We start from the raw sequence: 23662 nt of genomic DNA, 5'->3' as shown, positions 1-23662 counted from the left end.
CTGCTTCCTGGCCTATCCAAAGATAACTACATTTGAAAATAAGAGCTTCAAGAGATTTAGTAACAGAGAGATCTGCCATACCAACACTCTGTGCCACAAATTTGTGCCCGCAGTTTCTTATAGAAATGTCTCTGTTGAGCAGGCTTGGAGGGCAGCCAAGGTTACATTCGTTCAGGTTTCATTTTCTCATATTGAATCTCTTTCAAAAATAAAATATGTAATTTCTCTCCCTCATCCATTTTTACTGTCATAAAATAATGAGAAACAATGCATTTTCAATGACCTAATCACAAGCTTGCAATTTAAAATTACTCGTTAGCCAGATGTAGCTGAGAGAGACCTCGGTAGCACTGTGAAAAATGAGAATGTTTCTAATGTAGAAGTGCATGTTTATGAAGGTTAGGTTGAATATCGCCATTTTGGACAAAGAAGCATTGTTGAGTACCGAGTTCAGCTGTGGCTATGTCTCAGACAAAAACATATGAGCAGTAGTTTTGTTGTCAATCCCAACATTTAACCAGATCTTCGGTTGAGCCTTTGTTGTCTGATAGCGTGACTCAGAGTACATCGTGCCACGAAAGAGAAAATAGTGTGATTCGGAAAGAAAACTTACAACAGAACCATATCAACATTCATATTACTATTTGAATTGGAATTGTAAAAGGTGTTGATGAATAGCAACCGGACATACAGGCGGTAGAACCCTTTCAGGAGAAAGTGAGGACTGCAGATGCTGGAGATCAGAGCTGAAAATGTGCTGCTGGAAAAGCGCAGCAGGTCAGGCAGCATCCAAGGAGCAGGAGAATCGACGTTTTGGGCGATTCATGCCTGAATCGTCGATTCTCCTGCTCCTTTGTTGCTGTCTGACCTGCTGCGCTTTTCCAGCAACACATTTTCAGGTAGAACCCTTTCAGCCTACTCAGTGTATTTATTCTTCTTGGTGTTTTGTGTAGTGTTTTATGTTGTCAAAGTAAATATGCTTGAGATAGAGAATTGAATTTTATTTTTCTCTCCGCATTAACGTCAAGATGGATATGTCTTTAGATTAAGTTAGATTAGATTCCTTACAGTGTGGAAACAGGCTCTTCAGCCCAACCAGTCCACACCGACCCTCCGAAGAGTAACCCACCCAGTCCAATTTCCCTCTGACTAATGCACCTAATACTATGGGCAATTTAGCATGGCCAATTCACCTGACCTGCACATCTTTGAACTGTGGGAGGAAACCGGAGCACCCAGAGGAAACCCATGCAGACACGGGGAGAATGTGCAAACTCCACACAGACAGTCACCCTAGGCTGGAATTGAATCTTGATAGGATAAAGTGAAAGTGCATTGCCTTTCATAGAGTCATACAGTATGGAACAGACCTTTCAGTCCAACACATCCGTGCCAGCCAGATATCCTAAATTGATCTAGTTCTATTTGCTATCAGTCAGCCCAGAGCCCTCTAAACCTTCCTATTCATGTACCTATCCAGGTGCCTTTTAAATGTTGTAATCGTACCCACCTCCACCACCACTTCTGGCAGTTTATTCCATACATGCACCACTCTCTGCGTGAAAAAGTTATCCCTCATAACCCTTTTAACTCTTTCTCCCCTCACCTAACCTATGCCCTCTAGTTTTGGATGCCCCTCTCTAGGGAAAAAACCTTGCTACTCACCCTATCCACGCCCCTCACAATGTTAGAAAACAGTATGCTGATGTCTTAAGCTGAGGGGGATAAAAAGGCAATGTGTATTTTCCCAGTGTGCTATTACATCACCACAATGGTGAACAATGATACCTTGATGTATTAATCAGTGGGTAGTGCTTGCTATGAAGGCAGAATAAATGCTTCCAGTTGGACCAATGTAACTTCGCTAATTTAATTTCTCTGGTATTCTATTACTTTACCACAGTTGATATTGTTGATTCAATCAAACCTTAGACCCGGGTTTCGCCATTAAAAATACAGCATTGGATTTTACTCAACCATCTCTTTACAGGCCACAGTTTGGTTTTCCTTTCATGAGGTGTATCAACGTGCTGTTTCTCTTTTCATTCTAGATTGAGGAGGACACCTGGCAGAAATACTACCTAGAAGGGGTAGCAAATGAGATGTACACAGAATATTTGTCCAGTGCCTTCATAGGCTTGTCATTTCCTGCAGTTTGCGAGTAAGTAAACAAGAGCATATCTCCAACAATGACTTTAAGCTCATGAATAAGCATTGAGTCACTCCTGTGAGTAGTGAATCTCAGAGCAGTCTTATCAATTGCTTCAGTTGCAGAGACTATGCACCAAGAGGACTTGATGCACACCTTGATTATTGCACCAGGCCTCGTTTCCTTGAACTGTACCTTTTTCGAAGTGTATACCCTATGGTCTGAACATTTGCCTCTATTTTATTCCCCATCCCACCGATAGAGACGTTTAACAAAATAATTCATGTGCCGCAATAAAGCTACATCTTTGAGGAAGAAGGATGTTAGGGAGAGTATAAACCAATCATAGAAATTAAGACAAGTATCAAATTGAAAGAAAAATGTGTACAATGTGGCAAAGATTAGTGATAAACCAATAAGATAAGCCAGTTGGACAGTAAGAGCTTCTTTATTACGCAAAAATAAAGACAGATATCAAAGTGAGCGTAAGTGTTTTCGAGAATGAGTTTGGGGAAACAATGATGAGGGACCACAATGTGGCAAGGGAGTTCAAGAATACTTTGCATCAATCCTCGCAACTGAAAATACCTTCCCCAAAATGCTAAGTAACCAAGGGGAAACAGGGGAAAGGAAATAACCACAGCTATTTTTCAAAAAAAGATACTAGGGAATTTAATGGCACTAAAGGCCGATAAGTACCCTGGAACCGATGGGTTGCATCCGAGGATTTTAAAGGCAGTAACTACAAAAATATTGGCTGTACTGATAATAATCTTCCAAGAATCCTTAAATGAGAAAATTCAAAAAGGAAGGGAGACTAAAAACAGGAAATTGTACACCACTTAGCTTAACATCTGTCATGAGGAAAATGATTGAGTCTGTTATAAAGGATGTAACAGAAGACCATTTCAAATTACTTAGTCCAATTAAGCAGAATTAACATGGCTTATAAAGGAGAAGGTGACAAATGTATCACAGTCTTTGAGAAGGTAAGATGCAGGAGAGATGAAGGGTAACCAGTAGATGTATTATGGTTGGATTTCTGAAATGCATTTGATCAGGTACCATATATAAGATATATAATAAGGTAAGAGCCATGGTATGGATAGAAAATTGGCTAATAGATAAAAGCAGAGAGTTGGAGTATGGGGTCATTTTCAGGCTGGTAACCTACAACCAGTGGAGTGCAGCAGGAATCAATGCTGGCATCCTCACTTAGTTACAATATATATTAATGACTTGGATGAGTAAGGTCCAGTTTGCTGATGACACATAAATAGGTAGGAACGCAAGCGGTCAGAATGACAATCTATGTAAGTATATAGTCAGAGTGTGGTGCTGGAAAAGCACAACAGAGTAATAATATCTAGGTTACTCCCGGTGCTATGAGCTAGTAATGGCAGGAATAGGAGGATAGAGCAGATGAATGCATGGCTGCGGAGCTGGTATATGGGAGAAGGATTCACGTTTTTGGATCATTGGAATCCCTTTTGGGGTAGAAGTGACCTGTACAAAAAGGACGGATTGCAACTAAATTGGAAGGGGATTAATATACTGGCAGGGATATTTGCTAGAGCTGCCCGGGAGGATTTAAACTAGGAGCAACAGAACCGATGTTTTGGGCATAAGCCCTTAGCCATAACTATTAATTTAACCTGGGGCAGTGTTTGGAGAGGAATAAGACGATGTTATTTTCTGGTTCTGTAGATTGTGAAGGAGCAAAAATGGCCTTTAATAGAGTGATATGTACTTCTTGTCAGATGTGGGAGTTTAAAGAGAGTTTAAGGGTTACTGTGGATTATATCTGCCATAAATGCTGTTGGATGCGAATCTTATCAGATCGAATGGATCAGTTGGAGAAACCGTTAGAAGCGATGAGGAATTTCTAACAGCAACAGTATGTGATGGATGGCACTTACAGGAAAGGGGTAAGTCTCTGATACTGTCACATAGATGGGTTAACTCCAGGAAAGGTAAGAGAGGTAGGCAGCTACTGCAGGGGTCTTTTGTGGATATACCCATTTCAAATAGGTATGCTGTTTTGGAAAATGTAGGGGATGATGGATTCTCAGGGGAACACAGCACAAACAGCCAAGATTCTGATATGGAGACTGGCTCTAATGCAACGAGGAGTACGTCGGGTTCCAAGTGATCAATTGTGTTCGGGGATTCTCTAGTTCGAGGTACAGACAAACGTTTCTGTGGCCAGCATCGAAAAAGCAGAATGGTGTATTACTTCCCTGGTACCAGGATCAAGGATGTCTTAGAGGGGGTGAAGAATGTTCTCGAAGGGGGGAGGGGCCAGCAAGAGGTCATTGTCCACATTGGAACCAATGACATAGGAAGGGAAACGGTTGAAATTATGAAGGGACATTACTGCGAGTTAGACAGAAATTTATAAAGCAGGTCCTCAAGAGTAATAATATCTAGGTTACTCCCGGTGCTACGAGCTAGTAATGGCAGGAATAGGAGAATAGAGCAGATGAATGCATGGCTGCAGAGCTGGTGTATGGGAGAAGGATTCACGTTTTTGGATCATTGGAATCTCTTTTGGGGTAGAAATGACCTGTACAAAAAGGACGGATTACAACTAAATTGGAAGGGGATTAATATACTGGCAGGGATATTTGCTAGAGCTGCTCGGGAGGATTTAAACTAGTAAGGTGGGTGAGTAGGATCCAGGGAGATAATGAGGAAAGAGATCAATCTGAGACTGGTACAGTTGAGAACAAAAGCAAGTCAAACAGTCAGGGCAGGCAGGGACAAGGTAGGACTAATAAATTAAACTGCATTTATTTCAATGCAAGGGGCCGAAGAGGGAAGGCCATGGAAGAACTCAGGGCATGGTTAGGAACATGGGACTGGGATATCATAGCAATTACAGAAACATGGCTCAGGGATGAGCAGGACTGGCAGCTTAATGTTCCAGGATACAAATCAACAGGAAGGATAGAAAGGGAGGCAAGAGAGGAGGGGGAGTGACATTTTTGAAAAGGGATAGCATTACAGCTGTGCTGAGGGAGGATATTCCCGGAAATACATCCAGGGAAGTGATTTGGGTGGAACTGAGAAATAAGAAAGCGATGATAACCTTATTGGGATTATATTATAGACTCCCTAATAGTCATAGGGAAATTGAGAAACAAACTTGTAAAGAGATCTTAGCTTTCTGGAAGAAAAATAGGGTGGTTATGGTAGGGGATTTTAACTTTCCAAATATAGATTTGGGTCTGCCATAGTGTTATGGGTTTAGATGGAGAGGAATTTGTTAAGTGTGTACAAGACAAATTTCTGATTCAGTATGTGGATATACCTACCAGAGAAGGTGCAAAACTTGGACTTACTCTTTGGGAAATAAGGCAGGACAGGTGACTGAGGTGTCAGTGGGGGAGCACTTTGGGGCCAGCGACCATAATTCTATCAGATTTAAAATAATGATGGAAAAGGACAGACCAGATCTAAAAGTTGAAGTTCTAAATTGGAGAAAGGCCAAGTTCTAAATTGGAGAAAGGCTGGAAAATGGGGAGCTTTCAGAAATGATATAACGAGAATGCAGAGAAAGTATATTCCTGTCAGGGTGAAAGGAAAGGCTGGTAGGTATAGGGAATACAGAATGACTAAAGAAATTGAGGGTTTGGTTAAGGAAATGCAAATGTCAGATATAGGCAGGATAGATCGAGTGAATCCTTAGAAGAGTATAAAGGCAGTAGGAGTATACTTAAGAGGGAAATCAGGAAGGCAAAAAGGGGACATTAGATAGCTTTGGCAAATAGAATTAAGGAGAATCCAAAGGGTTTTTACAAATACATTAAAGATAAAAGGGTAACTAGGGAGAGAATAGGGCCCCTCAAAGATCGTCAAGGCAGCCTATGTGTGGAGCTGCAGAAAATGGGGGAGATTCTAAATGAGTATTTTGCATCAGTATTTACTGTGGAAATGAATATGGAAGATCTAAACTGTAGGGAAATAGATGGTGACATCTTGCAAAATGTCCATATTTCAGAGGAGGAAGTGCTGGATGTCTTGAAACGCATAAAAGTGGATAAATCTCCAGGACCTCATCAGGTGTACCCTAGAACTTTGTGGGAAGCTAGAGAAGTGATTGCTGGGCCTCTTGCTGAGATATTTGTATCATCGATAGTCACAGGTGAGGTGCCGGAAGACTGGAGGTTGGTTAATGTGGTGCCACTGTTTTAGAAGGGCGGTAAGGACAAGCCAGGGAACTATAAATCAGTGAGCCTGATGTCGGTGGTGGGCAAGTTGTTGGAGGGAATCCTGAGGGACAGGATGTACATGTATTTGGAAAGGCAAGAACTGCTTAGGGATAGTCAACATGGCTTTGTGCATGGGAAATCATGTCTCACAAATTTGATTGAGTTTTTTGAGGAAGTAACAAAGAAGATTGATGAGGGCAGAGTGGTAGATGTGATCTATATAGACTTCAGTAAGGCATTTGACAAGGTTTCCCATGGGAGACTGATTAGCAAGGTTAGATCTCATGGAATACAGGGAGAACTAGCCATTTGGATGCAGAACTGGCTCAAAGGTAGAAGGCAGAGGGTGGTGGTGGAGGGTTGTTTTTCAGACTGGAGGCCTGTGACCAGTGGAGTGCCACAAGGCTCGGTGCTGGGTCCTCTACTTTTTGTCATTTACATAAATGATTTGGATGCGAGCATAAGAGGTACAGTTAGTAAGTCTGCAGATGACACCAAAATTGGATGTGTATTGGACAGCGAAGAGGGTTACCTCAGATTACAACAGGATCTGGACCAGATGGGCCAATGGGCTGAGAAGTGGCAGATGGAGTTTAATTCCGATAAATGCGAGGTGCTGCATTTTGGGAAAGCAAATCTTAGCAGGGCTTATACACTTAATAGTAAGGTCCTAGGGAGTGTTGCTGAATAAAGAGATCTTGGAGTGCAGGTTCATAGCTCCTTGAAAGTGGAGTCGCAGGTAGATAGGATAGTGAATGCAGTGTTTGGTATGCTTTCCTTTATTGGTCAGAGTATTGAGTGCAGGAGTTGGGAGGTCATGTTGCGGCTGTACAGGAATTGGTTAGGCCATTTTGCATGCAATTCTGGTTGTTTTTTCGGAAAGATGTTGTGAAACGTGAAAGCGTTCGGAAAAGATTTACAAGGATTTTGCTGGGGTTGGAGGGTTTGAGCTACAGGGAGAGACTGAACAGGCTGGGGCTGTTTTTCCTGGAGCATCGGAGGCTGAGGGGTGACCTTATAGAGGTTTACAAAATTATGAGGGGCATGGATAGGGTAAATAGACAAAGTCTGGGGTCAGGGAGTCCAGAACTAGAGGGCATAGGTTTAGGGTGAGAGGGGAAAAGATATAAAAGAGACCTGTAGGGCAACTTTTTCATACACAGGGTGGAACGTTTATGGAATGAGCTGCCATAGGAAGTAATGGAGGCTGGTACAACTGCAACATTTAAGAGGCATTTGGATGGGTATATGAATAGGAAGGGTTTGGAGGGGTATGGGCCGGAGGTTAGCAGGTGGGACTAGATTGGGTTGGGAAATTTGGTCGGCATGGACAGGTTGGACCAAAGGGTCTGTTTCCATGCTGTACATCTGTATGACTCTATCAAGAATCTTATGCCCGGGCAATTATCCTGCTTCTCGGATGCTGTGTGACCTGCTGTGCATTTCCAGCACCACACTCTCAACTCTGATCTCCAACATCTACAATCATCACTTTCTCCTGTAGAGGTATAGAGACAGGTTAATAGTTGGGCAAAAACATGACAGTGGAATATAAAGTAGGAAAATGTGGTGTTATGTACTTTGGTAGGAAAAATAGAGGAGTTGAATATTATTTAAATGGAAAAAGATGGCAGTATGCTGCAGAACAGAGGAGTCTGGGGATCCTCATCCATAGACCACAAATAGTTAACATATAAATTCAGAGGTAATAGCAAAGACAAATGAAATGTTGGCCTTTATTTCAAAGGAAATGGAATCTAAAGGTAATGGAACCTTGCTAACACAATTGAGTGCACTAATTAGACTACACCTTATAATGCAATTTACAGTTTTGGTACCCAAAATCTAAAGAAAGATTTACTGTCATTGAAGGAAGTGCAGAGACGATTCACTTAGTTGATCCTGGGCATGCAGGGAGTTTCTTATCAGGATGGGTTGAGTAAGTTGAGCTTGTATTCATTGGCATTTAGAAGAATAAGAGGCAACCTTTTTGAAATATATAAGATTCTGAGGGATCTTGACAGGGTAGATATTGAGAAGTTGTTTCCCATTGTGGGAGAATCTAGGGTCAGAGGACATAATCTCAGAGTAAGGGGTTGCCCATTTAAGACAGAGATGAGGAGGAATTTCTTCTATGAGTGCAGTGAATATGTGAAATTATTTACCACCCAGCCTGTGCAACCATTTCTCATTAGATAACACCCCCATCCCAGTTATTAGTTGAATGAATTTTCTCTGAACTGCTTCTAATGCATTTGTGTCCTTCCTTAAATAAGGAGACCAAACTGCACATAGTATTGTAGATGTAGCCTCACCAACATTCTTTGCAACAGTAGCAAATCATCCATACTTTTATATACAAATTTCTTTGCAATAAATACCAACATTCCATTTACCTTCCTAAGCACTTGTACCTGCACGCCAACTATGGTTCAATAACCAGTGTATCTCGATCTCCCAGAACTTCAATAGAAATCTCTTTCTATTCAAATATGTTTTGTTATTCTTTCTGTGTAAGTGGATAAGTTGACATTTTATACCATTTGACAAATTTTTGTCCACTGTCTCAACCTCTCTGCCTCTCCGTACCTCTTTACAGACTCCACCTATCCTGCTGACAACTTACTTTCCTCCCTATTTTTGTATCAATTGGCAAAGTTAGCAACCATATATTCACTCCCTTCATTTATATAGATTGTAAATAGTTGAGTTCACAACACTAGTCCCTGTGGATGTAGGTTTGCTCACTGAGCTGGAAAGTTCGCTTTCAGACATTTCATCACCGTACTAGGTAACATCTTCAGTGAGCCTCTGGATGAAGCTTCACGGAAGGCTCACTGATGATGTTACTTAGTACGATGATGAAATGTCTGAAAACAAACCTTCCAGCCTGGCGAGCAAAATTACATCCAGAACCTCAACCTGAGCTACGAATCTTCTCAAAACTCGCCAACTGATCCCTGTGCCATCACGCAACGTTAACCAAAGAATAATGCTAAAGAGAGAGACAGAGTATAGTATTTTTGTGTTCAGGCAGATCTATTTTTCTGCTTGCATTTGCAGCCAATTTCCAATCTCTCCGTCAGGCGCTCCCAGCTTCATTTAATCCTTTCTGAAAGTTTTGTGCCATGGTGACATTATTTCTCAGTACCCTGTTTCCACTTGGTGCTGGGTCCTGCTGTTTCCTTGTGTTTACCCAGTGCAGCTCCTACTTCTTCTCCCTCCCCATACTAAGGATGGAATTTTGCCATTTTTGGATTAAGTCCAAAAGCAGAGAGGTTTTGCTGCCTATCTTGTTCAGAAAGCCCATTGGATCAGAAGTCAATCAGGCAACTGATTGACTGCTGGCATATTGTGAAGCTGGAGTAGGAAAGTCTTGCACATCTAGCGCTGGCAGCTAATGAGAGGATGGCAGCTCCAAAACTCAGCAAGCCATGGTAGAGACTGCTGTGGGAACTCCACCTTCCAGACCCCCAGATAGAGAATCACCGGGGAGAAAGCTGGGTGATGTCTGGTTTTGGGTTTCTGGGTTTGGGGCCATTGAGAAATGGGGTGCAGGTGGTTTGGAAACGAGACCAGCGAAATGGCTCTCAGGGGCCACGTCACATTATAATGTTTCTGTTCATTTGGTGTCAGCTGTTCCTATCCATTGTGAAGCAAAATTCACCAAGCATTGAACTGTGCACTCATTAATAAGAAACATGATCTGGGTTTATAGCATCATGGGACATGTTAGGTTTACCTTACTGATGATGTGTTCCTGCAATAGCATTTCTGCTCAGTATGGGTGAAATCACGGGTTCAGATATTTGGTGAGTGTACTTGGCTGAGGAGACAGCGGCAGGAAGCTCCATCTGTGGGATAATGACTGAAGCCTGAGAGATGGCATTCCCTCCTTAATATAATGCAACACAATCACTGATTGGCCTGGTACAGCTGACTGTGGTTAGTGCATAATACTGCTTGATTCAGGGCTACAGTGCAGATAATTAGGGGCCATCTCTCTCCTATTAGTGCACATCATGCTCATTGGGAACCCAGTGCTGAATTATTCATAAACAACTCGATTCTGGCTCAGCGTTTTCCATGTAACAGCGCAGCTACCTCATTGTGATCTATTAAACGTCATCCCTCGAGCCAATTTTAAAATGAATGTTATGGGAGGTGGTGGTGGTACATCGGTACTGTCACTGTACTAGTAATCCACAGCCCAGCTTAAAGTTCTTGGGGCAGGGGTTCAAATCTCATCATGGCAGGTGGTGAAATTTGCTTTCTACAAAACAAGCTAGTCTAATGGTGACCAATGTAATCATGGTTGGTTGTTGTAAAATCCATCTGGATCAGTCAGGTTCTTTATGGACAGAAGTATGTTGTCAAGAGTAGAGTGGTGCTGGAAAAGCACAGCAGGTCAGGCAGCATCCAAGAAGCAGAAAAATCAACTTATCGGGCAAAAGCCCTTCATCTGACTTTTGCCCAAAACGTCGATTTTCCTGCTCAACGGATGCTGCCTGACCTGCTGTGCTTTTCCAACACCACTCTAATCTTGACTCTAATCTGCAGTACCACCTCCGATACACAGAAGTGTGTAGGCCTTACCTGGTCTAGCCTGCGTCTGACTCCAGATCCACAACAACGTGATTGACTCTTAATGACCATCTGGGCAATTAGGAAAAGGCAATAAATCAATAAATGCCAGCAGCACCCACGCTTTCTTTTATATTCCGAAGTTCTTTTACACAGATCTGAATGTGTATTTCTCCCCCCCCTCATCAAATGAACTGTTGTAATTTTTTCTTCCATCAATTCACCATTGCCAGTAAGTCAGCCATGTTTTCTAATTTACATGTAAAGCTCATCAAAGGCAAGGCAAACCATCAAACATCCACGTTGCGATAAATGAGTAAAAGAAAAGCCAAACCACTCACCATCCCTACCCCCTACCCCTCCCCAGGGGGTCAAATTTCTTGTCTTGCTTGAATCGTAGATAGAAGGGAGGTGACAGGAAGGGTCATACCTTGGAAGGAGAAAACCTATATACCACTACTCAACAGCCCCTTCCCTCCCCTCACTTTGCTGCTTTCTCTTCTGCTTAGTGCTGTTCTGACTCTTCTCCTCTCTGGCAATTACTGCTCCTTATCCATTAGTATATATAATTAAAAGTCTTATGAATAACAGTTACACATTAAATGTGACAGCCTATACATTTAATCTGAGAAAGAGCTATTTGAAAGGGGCAAAAAAATTATCCATCAAACTTTTCTGATTGGCTCCAATAACTGCTATCTGTCAAGTTAACTACACTGATTCACTCAAAAATGTTGAAGTAATCCTTCATAAACCAACAGTGAAAACCATTTATAAGGGGAACACAGCAGTTATGAAAATCTCTGCATTAACCCCAGTTACTCAAGAAAAGGGCTATTTTCTAAAATTTAGATACATATGAATATAGGAGCAAAAGTTGGCCATTCGATCCATTTGAGTCTGGTCTATTTTCAGTTTAAAGTCGTACTGGAAAAGCACAGCAGGTAAGGCAGCATCCGAGGAGCCAGAAAATCGATGTTTCCGGCAAAAGCCCTTATTCCTGATGAAGGGCTTTTGCCCGAAATGTCAATTTTCCTGATTTTCGGATGCTGCCTGACCTGCTGTGCTTTTCCAGCACTACTCTAATCTTGACCCTAATCTCCAGCATTTGCAATATCCACTTTTGCCTATCTTCAGTTTAATCAACTCTCGTTTGTTTATGTTTGACATTACACATTCCTTTCTACCCTCAGTAACCTTTGATTCCCTTGCCTAATAATAACCTATCTGCTTAAACTATGGAATGAGCGAGGATGTCCTCCTGCGGCTGTCTGGAATATTATGTGCAGCTTTGGTCACCTTACCTAAGAAAGGATATACTGGATATCAGGAATGCGGTGAACACTCCCCAGACAGATTCCTGGGAAGGCAAGATTGTTACATGAGAATAAATGAAGTTAACTCCAATATCACACTAAAAAAAACTGTTTACAGTATTCTAGGTGTGGACTGGGATGCTGCCTGGCCTGCTGTGCTTTGACCAGCAACACATTTGCAGCTGTGATCTCCAGCATCTGCAGACCTCATTTTTTACTCGTGGTCTAACTAGTGGCTTGTTTCATTTCAGCAAGACTTCCTTTTTTTCAAACTTTCCATTTCCTTTAAAATAAAGGGAAACATTCTATTTGCCTTCCCTATTACCTACTAGACTTGATTGCTAGCTTTTTGTGATTCATGCTTAAGGACCCCCAAATCCTTCGGTGCTGCACCTTTTTGCAGTCTTTTTCCATTTACATAATATTCACTCTTTAATTTTTCCTGCCAATGTCTGTAATCTCTTATTTTCCCATATTGTATTCCATTTGCCAAGTCATTGCCCACTTGTTGCAGAAAGCTGTGGAGGCTAAGTCGCTAAGTGTATTCAAGACAGAGAGAGAAAGGTTCTTGATTAGTAAATGGATCAAGGGTTATATGAGCTGAAAATGTGTTGCTGGAAAAGCGTAGCAGGTCAGGCAGCATCCAAGGAACAGGAAATTCGACGTTTCGGGAACAAGCCCTTCATCAGGAATCCTGATGAAGGGCTTGTGCCCAAAACGTCAAATTTCCTGTTCCTTGGATGCTGCCTGACCTGCTGCGCTTTTCCAGCAACACATTTTCAGCTCTGATACTCCAGCATCTGCAGACCTCACTTTCTCCTCAAGGGTTATATGGAAAAGACAGGAGAATGGGATTGAAAAATATATCAGCTTTAATTGAATGGTGGAGCAGATTGGATGGACCAAATTATCTAATTCTGCTCCTATATCATCTGGTCTTTTGGTCACTCATTTAACCTAGCTTTTAGGGGCGGCACAGTGGCTCAGTGGTTAGCATTGCTGCCTCACAGCGCCAGGGACCCGAGTTCAATTCCCACCTCAGGCAACTGTCTGTGTGGAGTTTGCACATTCTCCCTGTGTCTGTGTGGGTTTCCTCCGGGTGCTCCGGTTTCCTCCCACAATCCAAAAATGTGCAGCTCAGGTGAATTGGCCATGCTAAATTGCCCATAGTGTTGAGTGCCTAGTCAGGGGTAAATATAGGGGTCTGGGTGGGATGCTCTTCTTAGGGTCGGTGTGAACGTGTTGGACGAAGGGCCTGTTTCGACGCTGTAGGCAATCTAATCTATATTCTGTGTCTTTTTGTGTCATTTGCAAAGTTGGTGATAACATATTCACCATCAGCTCTTGCTAAGTAACCTTATGTGTAATTCATATTAAACGCCTTTTGGAAGGCCAAATACATTGTATCTGTTGGTTCCCCTTTATCAATCCTGCTTGTTCCCTCTTCAAAGAATTCAAGCTAATTTGTTCAGTATGATTTCCCCTTCATGAAGCCATGCTGACTCTGCTGGATTAGATTATGTATTTCTAAATTACACTGCTGTTACAGTTTTATAATAGACACTTACGTTTCCCCAATGATAGATTTTAAGTTAACTATAATTTTCTCTCTCCCCCTTTGATTAAGGTTGTTTTGTTGGGTGTTTTCCAATCCTCTTGAAATTTTTGCAGTATCTAAAGATTCCTGGAAGATTACTAATGCATCCATTAAATTTGTAGCTACTGCCTTCAGTTTCTGAGGTTGCAAACCACCAAGTCCAGGGAACATATTGGTCTTCAATCTAATTAGTTTCCCTAGTAGGTTGTCTCTAGTGATTGTTGTTATATTTATATCCACCTCATCTCTTGTATGTTGATTTACCTTATTTTTAAAGCTAATAGTGTCTGCTATAAAGGCTGATGCAAAGTATGTATTTAACTCCTCATTATTGAAGGAAAGATGGAAATGCATTAGAGGAGGTTCAAAGAGGTTAACTAAATTAATCCCTGGAATGAGTAGATTGCCTTATGAAGATAGATTGGACAAGTTGGACTTGTTTTTCCACTGCAGTTTGGAAGAATTAAACTTCCTGAAAGAGCTTAACAGGTGGATTGGAAAGGATGTTTTCTCTTCTGGCTGTGTCCAGAAGTAAGGGGCACAGCTTTAAAATGAGAGCTTTTAGGAGGCCATTTTAAGACAAGTCAAGAGAATTTTTTTTCTCAGAAAGTTGTGCATTTTGGAACTCTGCTTCAGAAGGTGGTGAAAGTGGTGTAGTATGAACATTGGAATTAGGTGCAGAATGGACCATTCTGCTCATTCAGCGTGCTCTACCATTCAATCTGATCACAGCTGATCCTTTATCTCAGCCTCAAACTTTTGCTTTCTCCCCATAACCTTTGATGACTTTGGTGTATTGAAGTCAATCTGATTTTTTTAATATATTCAGTGACTCGGGCTCCACAGTTTTATGAGGTAGTGAATTCCACATGTTAACCACCCTCTGAGTGAAGAAATTGCCCCTCACTTCAGTCATACATTTGCTACCCTGAATCCTGAGAGCATGATACCTTCTTCGAGACTACTCCCCAGACAGGGAGAAACATCATCCTGGAATCCAGTCTGTCTAGGCCTGTCTTAATTTTACTCATTTTGTTAAGATCCCCTTTACTCTTCTAAACTGCAGTTATTTTAGACCCATCCCTAGCTGATCTTGAGAAGGTGGTGGTGAGTTGCCTTTTCAACCACTACAATCCATTGGTGTGGATAGGTCCTCAGGGCTATTAGGGAGGGAGGTGAGTAGGTTGGAGTTTAGTAGAATGAAAGGTGACCTTATTGAAACATGTAAGATTTCAAGGGGACTGAGAGATTTGAAAAGATTATTTGCCCTTCTGGTACATAAATCATGATTTCAAACTCAGGACTCACCCATTTAAGATAGTAATAAGAACGAATTTCTTCAGAGTATAGTGAATCTGTGGAACTTCCCACTGCAGAGGATGGTTCAATAAGAATTCAATGCTTGGATTTTCAATGAGTAAGGGAATCGAGAGTTATGAGGAAAGTGGAATTGAGGATTATCAGATCAGTTTGTTTTCATTGAAGGGTGAGCAGATTCAATGGGCTGAATGGTCTACTTCTGTTACTTTGTCTTTTGGTCTTACAGATCATGAGACCAACACTGTAGACAGTGTTCATGATATAATCTTACCAATGCCGTGAAGGTAGCCGCTACAATAAAGCATCTTAATTCTTTTAACAACAAGTCCCTATATTAGTTTATTTGCATCGCAATAACTGATTGCTAAACATTACTGGAAGAACATGAGACAGCTATCTTCTTGACTAACTCTGAAAACTGACATAGAGCACTAACTTGGTACTTAATATGAAGTGATATTTTCTGTTGGAGAGGGTAATGAAATTTAATGTTGGAAAATGAATTCAATAAATATATCTACTATGGAGAGTTAAGAAGCAGAAGTAAAATAAATCTGGACTCAAAATCAGACAGCTGTATCTTCTGCCTAGAATAAATAGTTATTTTTCATCCAAATATGTCATGAGCAATGATGGGCAGGTCATTCAGTGATTGCCATGGTCGGGGCAAAGGTGACCATGAATATAAAGGGTGAAACAAATTCAATTGAGCTCAAGACATGGAATCAGATTGGGCTTCCCAGTGCAAGCAGAGTGTATGAAAGCAGTTAATGTCTCAGTATGGTAATTACAGTTCAGATTTTGGATTTCCCCTCGGGAGTAGCTGATTACTTTATTACAAGAGTCATGTTCATATACCAAACAACAGTCGCCTTGTCATGGTAATGGCTGCTTGGAAAATTCGCATCATCTGTTCTCATGGGGTTAATGAGATTTAAACAAGGAGGGGTTGTTATTGTCGACTAATGATGCACTGCCATGAGGAAGTGATGATCAATGAATGCAGATGTTCTAATGAGATTTAGGAATCGCCTAAAAATCTTCACTTGACACATCGGTTTTGCCTAGAGACTCAATTATCCTGTTTTCTAGTTTAAATTAAAGAGACCTCATTATTCACACTCTCATGTCCTTGCTAGTGTTAGATGGATAATGCTATCCAATTCTCTTTAATTAAGCCCTATGATAATCAATATGTCCTCTTGTATATTGTTGCACAAATTAATCCATGTTAACATTACTGTAAATACAGCTGTTTTATGGAATCATGTTAGAAAGAAGCAAGATATCATTAAACAGATGAAAAGTTTTAAAATGTAAGTACTAGAGCTGATTACTTTCAAAAGGCAAAATTGATTCATCACACCTTGTCAAAGAGTCTTCATCCAACTGATGTGGCTTCTGTGCTGAACATCCAAAATATTCAGTTAGATAACCTGCTTCGGAATTGTAAAATAATTCCAAATTATTTTACTGCTAGTACATAATGACCTGGATTTTGCAGTTGTACTGATGGTAAAACTGCAGCATTCACAGTGTGAAACTGACAGCAACTTCTGGCGCTCACACATGCATAGTTAAATGCGGAAATCAGAAACTGCTGTCAGTGATTTCCGCCTTTTCCATTGAGAATGCGATTGAAGTCCGAGCAGGTGCAAATTAATTATAATCATGCAAATTAGTGTAAGCTTCTACTTTTACATGTGGCCTCACTGTAAAAATCCTTGAAACGTTACACCTTGTTCAACATGTGCATGTGGAGTTTTAGCAAAATATCAAATTAGTAATTACTAATAAACAAACTCTCTGGCCCTGAAAAGTTAATTTTATATCTGTTGAATGTCAAATAACTCATTTATGAAGAAAATATTCTGTAGCTTTTGATAACCTTTTAAAAGCTTTATGACATTCTTTTTATTTTAATCTCATTTGTATATCCTTGTATTTATTTTGTTCTCTGTAAAATTATTCAAAATTAAAGGGTAATCAGTGCTTTTAACTTTACGATTTTGATGTCTGGGATAATTCTTAAATGTGACTGGTTGGTTAAGCTGCCTGATTACATCACTGATAGTAGAGATAATTATTACATATGAGCTGATGCTTTAATATAAGTAACTTTGGGAAAAGCAAAATCCCTGCCACAAAGAGCACTCAATCACAAGGTTAACAATCAGCATTATGCCTGTCTCTGACCATGAGTTTGGGTTATTATCTCTGCTTATTGTATGTAGTGTTGCGACAGTGGAGATGGGGTGATCAGCTCCCACATTTTTTTGACACACTCTCAGGTTGCAATAGGTACAGTTTTAAATGCTTGGCTATACCACTTCAATTAAAATATAATTAGTCAGGTCAAAATGAAGAAGCTGAATTACAAGGTTTTCTTGAGAGTAAGAAGGAACAATTATATGGGCTAGGAACATAAGAACTGAAGTAGGCAATTGAACCTGCCCCACCATTCTGGTTCATGATGACCTCCTCCTCATTATCATTTTCCTGCATTATCTCTATACCACTTAATGTCATCAGTCTCTAGAAACCTATTGATTCTTACTTAAACATGCTTAATGGTTAAACCTCCACAGCCCTATGGGGTAAAGAATGCCAAAGATTCACCACCCTTGAAGTGAAGAAATCTTTCCTCATTCCAATCTTAAATGATTGACCCATTATCTTGAGAATATGTTTGTGGTTCTAGAGTTGCCAGCCAAGGAAAACATCCTATTTATATCCACCCCATCTAACCCTGATCACATTTTATAAGTTTCAGTTAGATCACTTTGCATTCTTCAAAACTCGAGATGATACAGACCAAATTTCCTCAACCTCTCTTCATTAATCTGGCAGACAATCATTGAATGCCCTCTGTGATAAGTATATTCTTCCTTAGTTAAAGAAACTAAAACTGTCCACAAACACCAGATGAATTTTCACTAAGGTGCTTTACAACTGCAGCACGATATCTTTATTTCTGTCCTGAAAATACTGTTAAAATGAATACCAACGTTTGCTTTTCTAATTATTTGTGGCACCTCTGTGCTAGCTTTTGGTGACTCGTGGAGAAAGACACCCAGATTCTTTGGACACCAGCATTTCCTAACTTTTCCCCATTTAAGAAATATTCTGCTTTTTTTGTGTATCAAAGTGAGTAACATCACATTTATTTATAATGTATTCCATCTGCCATTTTTGGTACATTAATTTAGCTTGTTCAAGTCCTCTTGAAGCATTCTTGAAAACTGCTCACAACAATATTCCCCTCCAGTTTGGTGTCGGCAGCAAATTTGGAAATATTACAATTGTTCACCATATCCGAATCTGACTAGTTTTGTATCTAGCATAGGTGCTTGCGATACCCCAATAATAACAGCCTGCCATCCTGGCAATGATCCAGTTATTTCTGCTCTCTGCTTTCTATCAGTTCATCAGTTCTCAATCCTAACTTGCTGTGTGGAACCACTGGAATGAGGAGGGATTGCTTCACTTCGAGGGTGGTGAATCTTTGGCATTCTTTACCCCATAGGGCTGTGGAGTTTAACCATTGAGCATGTTTAAGTTAGATCTCAATAGGTTTGTAGACCAATGACATTAAGTAGTATAGAGATGATGCAGGAAAATGACAATGAGGAGAAGGTCACCATGAACAAGAATGGTGGGGCAGGTTCAATGGGCTCAATGGCCTACTTCAGTTCCTATGTTCCTATCTCATATAATTAGAGTCATAGAGTCAGAGAGATGTACAGCACAGAAGCAGATCTTTCGGTCCAACTCATCCATGCCGACCAGATATCCCAACCTAATCTAGTCCCACCTGCCAGCACCTGACCCATACCCCTCCAAACCTTTCCCGTTCATATACCCATCCAGCTAACTTTTAAATGTTGCAATCATATCAGCCTCCACTTCCTCTGGCAGCTCATTCCACACATGTACCACCCTCTGCATGAAAACGTTACCCCTTAGGTTTCTTTTATATCTTTCCCCTCTCACCCTCAACCTATGCCCTCTAGTGCTGGACTTCCCCACCCTAGTGAAGAGACCTTGTCTATTTACCCTATCTATGCCCCTCAAGAATTTATAAACCTCTATAAGGTCACCCCCTAGCCTCCGACACTCCAGGGAAAACAGCCCTGGCCTATTCAAGTTCTCCCTATAGCTCAAATCCTCCACCCTGGCAACGTCTTTGTAAATCTTTTCTGAACTGTTTCAAGTTTTACAACATCTTTCCGAAAGGAAGGAGACCAGAATTGCACGCAATATTCCAACAATGGTCTAACAATGTACAGCCGCAACGTTACCTCCCAACTCCTGTACTCAATACTCTGACCAATAAAGGAAAGCATACAAAACACCTTCTTCACTCTCCTATCTACCTGCGACTCCATTTTCAAGGAGCTATGAACCTGCACTCCAAGGTCTCTTTGTTCAGCAACACTCCATAGGACCTTACCATTGAATGTATAAGTCCTGCTAAGATTTGCTTTCCCAAAATGCAGCACCTCACATTTATCTAAATTAAACTCCATCTGCCACTTTTCAGCCCATTGGCCCATCTGGTCAAGATCCTGTTGTAATCTGAGGTAACCTTCTTCGCTGTCCTACACCTCCAATTTTGGTGTCATCTACAAGCTTACTAACTGCACCTATTATGGTCCCATCCCAATAATTTATATAAATGATGAAAAGTAGAGGGCCCAGCACCGATCCTGTGGCACTCCCCTGGTCACAGGCCTCCAGCCTGAAAAACAACCTCCACCACCACCCTCTGTCTTCTACCTTTGAGCCAGTTCTGTATTCAAATGGCTAGGTCTCCCTGTAATCCATGAGATCTAACCTTGCTAACCAGTCTCCCATGGGGAACCTCGTTGAACGCCTTACTGAAGTCCATATAGATCATGTCCACTGCTCTGCCCTCATCAATCCTCTTTGTTACTTCCTCAAAAAACTCAATCGAGTTTGTGAGACATGATTCCCCACACACAAAGCCATGTTGACTATCCCTAATCAGTCCTTGCCTTTCCAAATACATGTACATCCTGTACCTCAGGATTCCCTCCAACAACCTGCCCACCACTGACATCAGGCTCACTGGCCTATAGTTCCCTGGCTTGTCCTTATCACCCTTCTTAAACAGTGGCACCACATTAGCCAACCTTTAGTCTTCCAGCACCTCACCTATAACTACTGATGATACAAATATCTCAGCAAGAGGCCCAGCAATCACTTCTCTAGCTTCCCACAGAGTTCTAGGGTACACCTGATCAGGTCCTGAGGATTTGTCCACTTTTATGCATTTCAAGACATCCAGCACTTCCTCCTCTGTAATATGGACATTTTTCAAGATGTCATCATCTATTTCCCTACATTCTATACCTTCCATGTACTTTTCCACAGTTAACACTGATGCAAAATACTCGCTTAGTATCTCCCCCATATCCTGCGGTTCCACACAAAGACCGCCTTGTTCCTTGAAACCTTGGAATTCAGCTTCTTCATTTTGACCTGACTAATTATATTTTAATTGAAGTGGAATAGTCAAGCAATAAAAAATATATCTATTGCAACATGAAAGAGGGGTTTTAAAAAGTGGGAGCTGATCAGCTTTCTTCAGCTGTCGTAACACTACATACAATAAACAGAGATAATAACTCAAACCTCTGAAAATCTGAATACACTGCATCTATAGTTTCCTTTGTTCAGATCTAAGACCCTTGTCATAGTGTAAAATTCACTATTTCCCAAAGGTATCTTTACAAACTTATTAATTTGCCCTTTCCCGATACACAAAACGAAATCCAAATTGCCCGATCTTTAGTTCGCTCCTCAATATACTTTTCCAGAAACCCATCTCTACACTCCAGGAATTTATCATCCACAACTTTAGAACTGCTAGGATTAACCCAGTCTGTATGCAAGTCACCCATTGTTACCTACCAATCTGAAGAATTAATAAAAATATGAATCAAACACACAGAAAAATAGGTAATATGCTTTAAAAATAAACAAGAAGAATAGCCTTCACAGTTTTTAAAACATCCTTAGAATCTTTGAAGTGTTAGATTTTTATCTTAAGGCCAGTTATTTAATTGACATTCTGCAGCATTTTAGATTTAGATTGTAAATTTGTGATAAATAGCTGTTGTCCCAAGTTGCTTTGTTGACAGGCACTGATGCAAAATTGAGAGAGATGGGACTTGCAGTGTCCTTGCTGATTTCAATTTAGATTTTGTTTTCTTTCTGCTTTGGTGATTTAAAAGCTGCTTCCTGAAATACAGTTGCTTTGTGGATTCAAGTGCCTGGCATAATGTTTTCAAACTGCGTGATTTACTGGTGACTTTGATTTCAATATGTAGCTTTCAGGAAGGTGCATCCAGAGATCCAAATCAGAATTACAGTGTCTTTGGTAATTATTTTAATTTTGGCTCAGACTGATGCTGGTTTACTGATGGTTATGAACTTGGCACAAACTGTTCAGGTAGCCAGGGCAACTATCTTCGGTTAGTATTTATCTTCTTTTTAAAACATCTGTTTAATCCATGAAGGTCTCAGGTATTAAAATCAGATGATGGAAGTTGAATATCAGTCACCCGTGTTTACCATTACTGTAACGGTAGAAATAAATTTAAATATATTTATTCATTAACAACTAACAAAATATTAAATTATGACTACAAATATTTACTTTTGTATTACATTATGTTGCTTAAAATTTAGAAGGTGAAGAGGGCATCAAATTGAAGTATTTAAGATAACAAGGTAAGCCAATAGACAGACTGAGAAAGAGATTGAAGAAAGATTAGATTAGATTCTCTACAGTATGGAAACAGGCCCTTCGGCCCAACAATTCCACACCGACCCTCTAAAGAGCAACCCCATCCAGACCCATTCCCCTACCTCATAATTACCCGTGACTAATGCAGCTAACACTATGGGCAATTTAGCATGGCCAGTTCACCGAATCTGCACATCTTTGGATTGTGGGAGGAAATCCACGGAGACACAGGGAGAATGTGCAAACTCCACACAAACAGTCACCTGAGGCTGGAATTGAACCCAGGTCCCTGGCGCTGTGAGGCAGCAGTGCTAACCATTGAGCCGCCACATCTCTGGTAGGGGCAGAATCCTAGCATTGTAGTTACATTACATTTTTAAAATGAAAATACAAAAAGAAATGTACTTGTAAAAAGCTACCTTCCAAAAGGTTGCTGATGTTTAGTCAATTGAAATTTTGAAGTATATGATTGACAGATATTTGATACGGGAATGAAAGAATGTGTCGAAGAAAGGTAAATGGAGCTCAGATGGTGATCAGCCATGATTATAATTTGAGCATGGCCTGCTTTTGTTCCCATGTACTTTAATACTACAGTCATCTTAAAGACTGTAAAATAGTCAATGATGGTTAAAATTTCAGCATGGGTAATAATTATGATCGACCTCAAGATTAAGTTGATGATTAATTGTCCATTGAGTTTTATTTCTATTTCCTTTGAGATAATTTTATACTGTGCAAAAAGAAAACTTGTGTGGGTTCAGCTGTAAACATTACATTAATGACAGAAGTATTATAAATTATAAATTTAATTTACACTGATTTTTCTTCATACTTGGGTTCAATATTTATTGCTTAATTAATAATGATTGTACATCTAATAAAAATTGATTTTCACATTTTTTCTCAGTACGTGTAATAGAATGACTGCAATTAGAAGCACAGTGATGGATGATAGGACCAGAGCTGGAAATATTTTCTTTCTTTACGCATAATGTGTGTTAATTGACAAGCAATGTCACTATACACTATCAGAAATTATACATATTATCCTTTTTATCTCTTAAATGATTCTTTGTTAAGGAAGTAGTTATAGTTTGTTTAGCATAAGTTTTGAAGTTCATATTTGACCCAAATGCATTTATGACAGTCTCCGTCATTGTGAACACTACTTGCAGTTGTCTGAAAAATGACAAATGAAATGAATCAGTTTATTTCAGGCTGATGTAATAAATGTACTCCCAAATTTACGTAGACCCTGCTTTTGACTTGATGTCAAATAATACAGCCTGGTCTTCAGGTTGATTCTCCACTCTGTCCAGCCATTGATATTGATGAAATATGCTTAATGAGGCTCTGAGTCAAAATCACATTTTACACTGGATTGATCTGCAAAAAAAATTTCCCTATTACTTTATCAAACTTGGATAATATATTTTGGAGGAGCAGTCGGCAGAAACTATTTGTATTTCCTGAGTACACCACATTCTCAGTCCTAATTCTTGCCTTCCTCCATACCTCCATTTGCGACCCCATGTCCCAACCTCTCCCATCTATAATGTCATCCATTTAGAGTCAGAGTCATCCAACATGGAAACAGACCCTTCAGTCCAATTAGTTCACAGCAACCATATTCCTAAACTAAACTAGTCCTATTTGCCTGCTCCTGGCCCGTATCCCTCCAAAGCTTTCCTGTTCATGTGCTTA

At 40.4% G+C, this 23662-nt stretch overlaps 1 protein-coding gene across 7 annotated transcripts in view; it reads left to right on the top strand.

Moving 5' to 3' along the window:
• The window catches only part of kcnma1a (potassium large conductance calcium-activated channel, subfamily M, alpha member 1a), an 858112-nt gene that overhangs the window by 662731 nt on the left and 171719 nt on the right, over positions 1-23662 (top strand). For all 7 annotated transcript variants that reach the window (XM_060854015.1, XM_060854014.1, XM_060854016.1 and 4 more), the window contains one exon: positions 2052-2161. In XM_060854015.1, the coding sequence (XP_060709998.1) occupies positions 2052-2161 (110 nt within the window). The remainder of the gene's footprint in view (positions 1-2051; positions 2162-23662) is intronic.

Source organism: Hemiscyllium ocellatum, chromosome 43, assembly GCF_020745735.1.
Source record: "Hemiscyllium ocellatum isolate sHemOce1 chromosome 43, sHemOce1.pat.X.cur, whole genome shotgun sequence".
In the NCBI taxonomy this organism is placed as follows: Eukaryota; Metazoa; Chordata; class Chondrichthyes; order Orectolobiformes; family Hemiscylliidae; genus Hemiscyllium; species Hemiscyllium ocellatum.
Note: the sequence above shows the minus strand (reverse complement) of the source record. Positions and strands in the feature narration are given on the sequence as shown.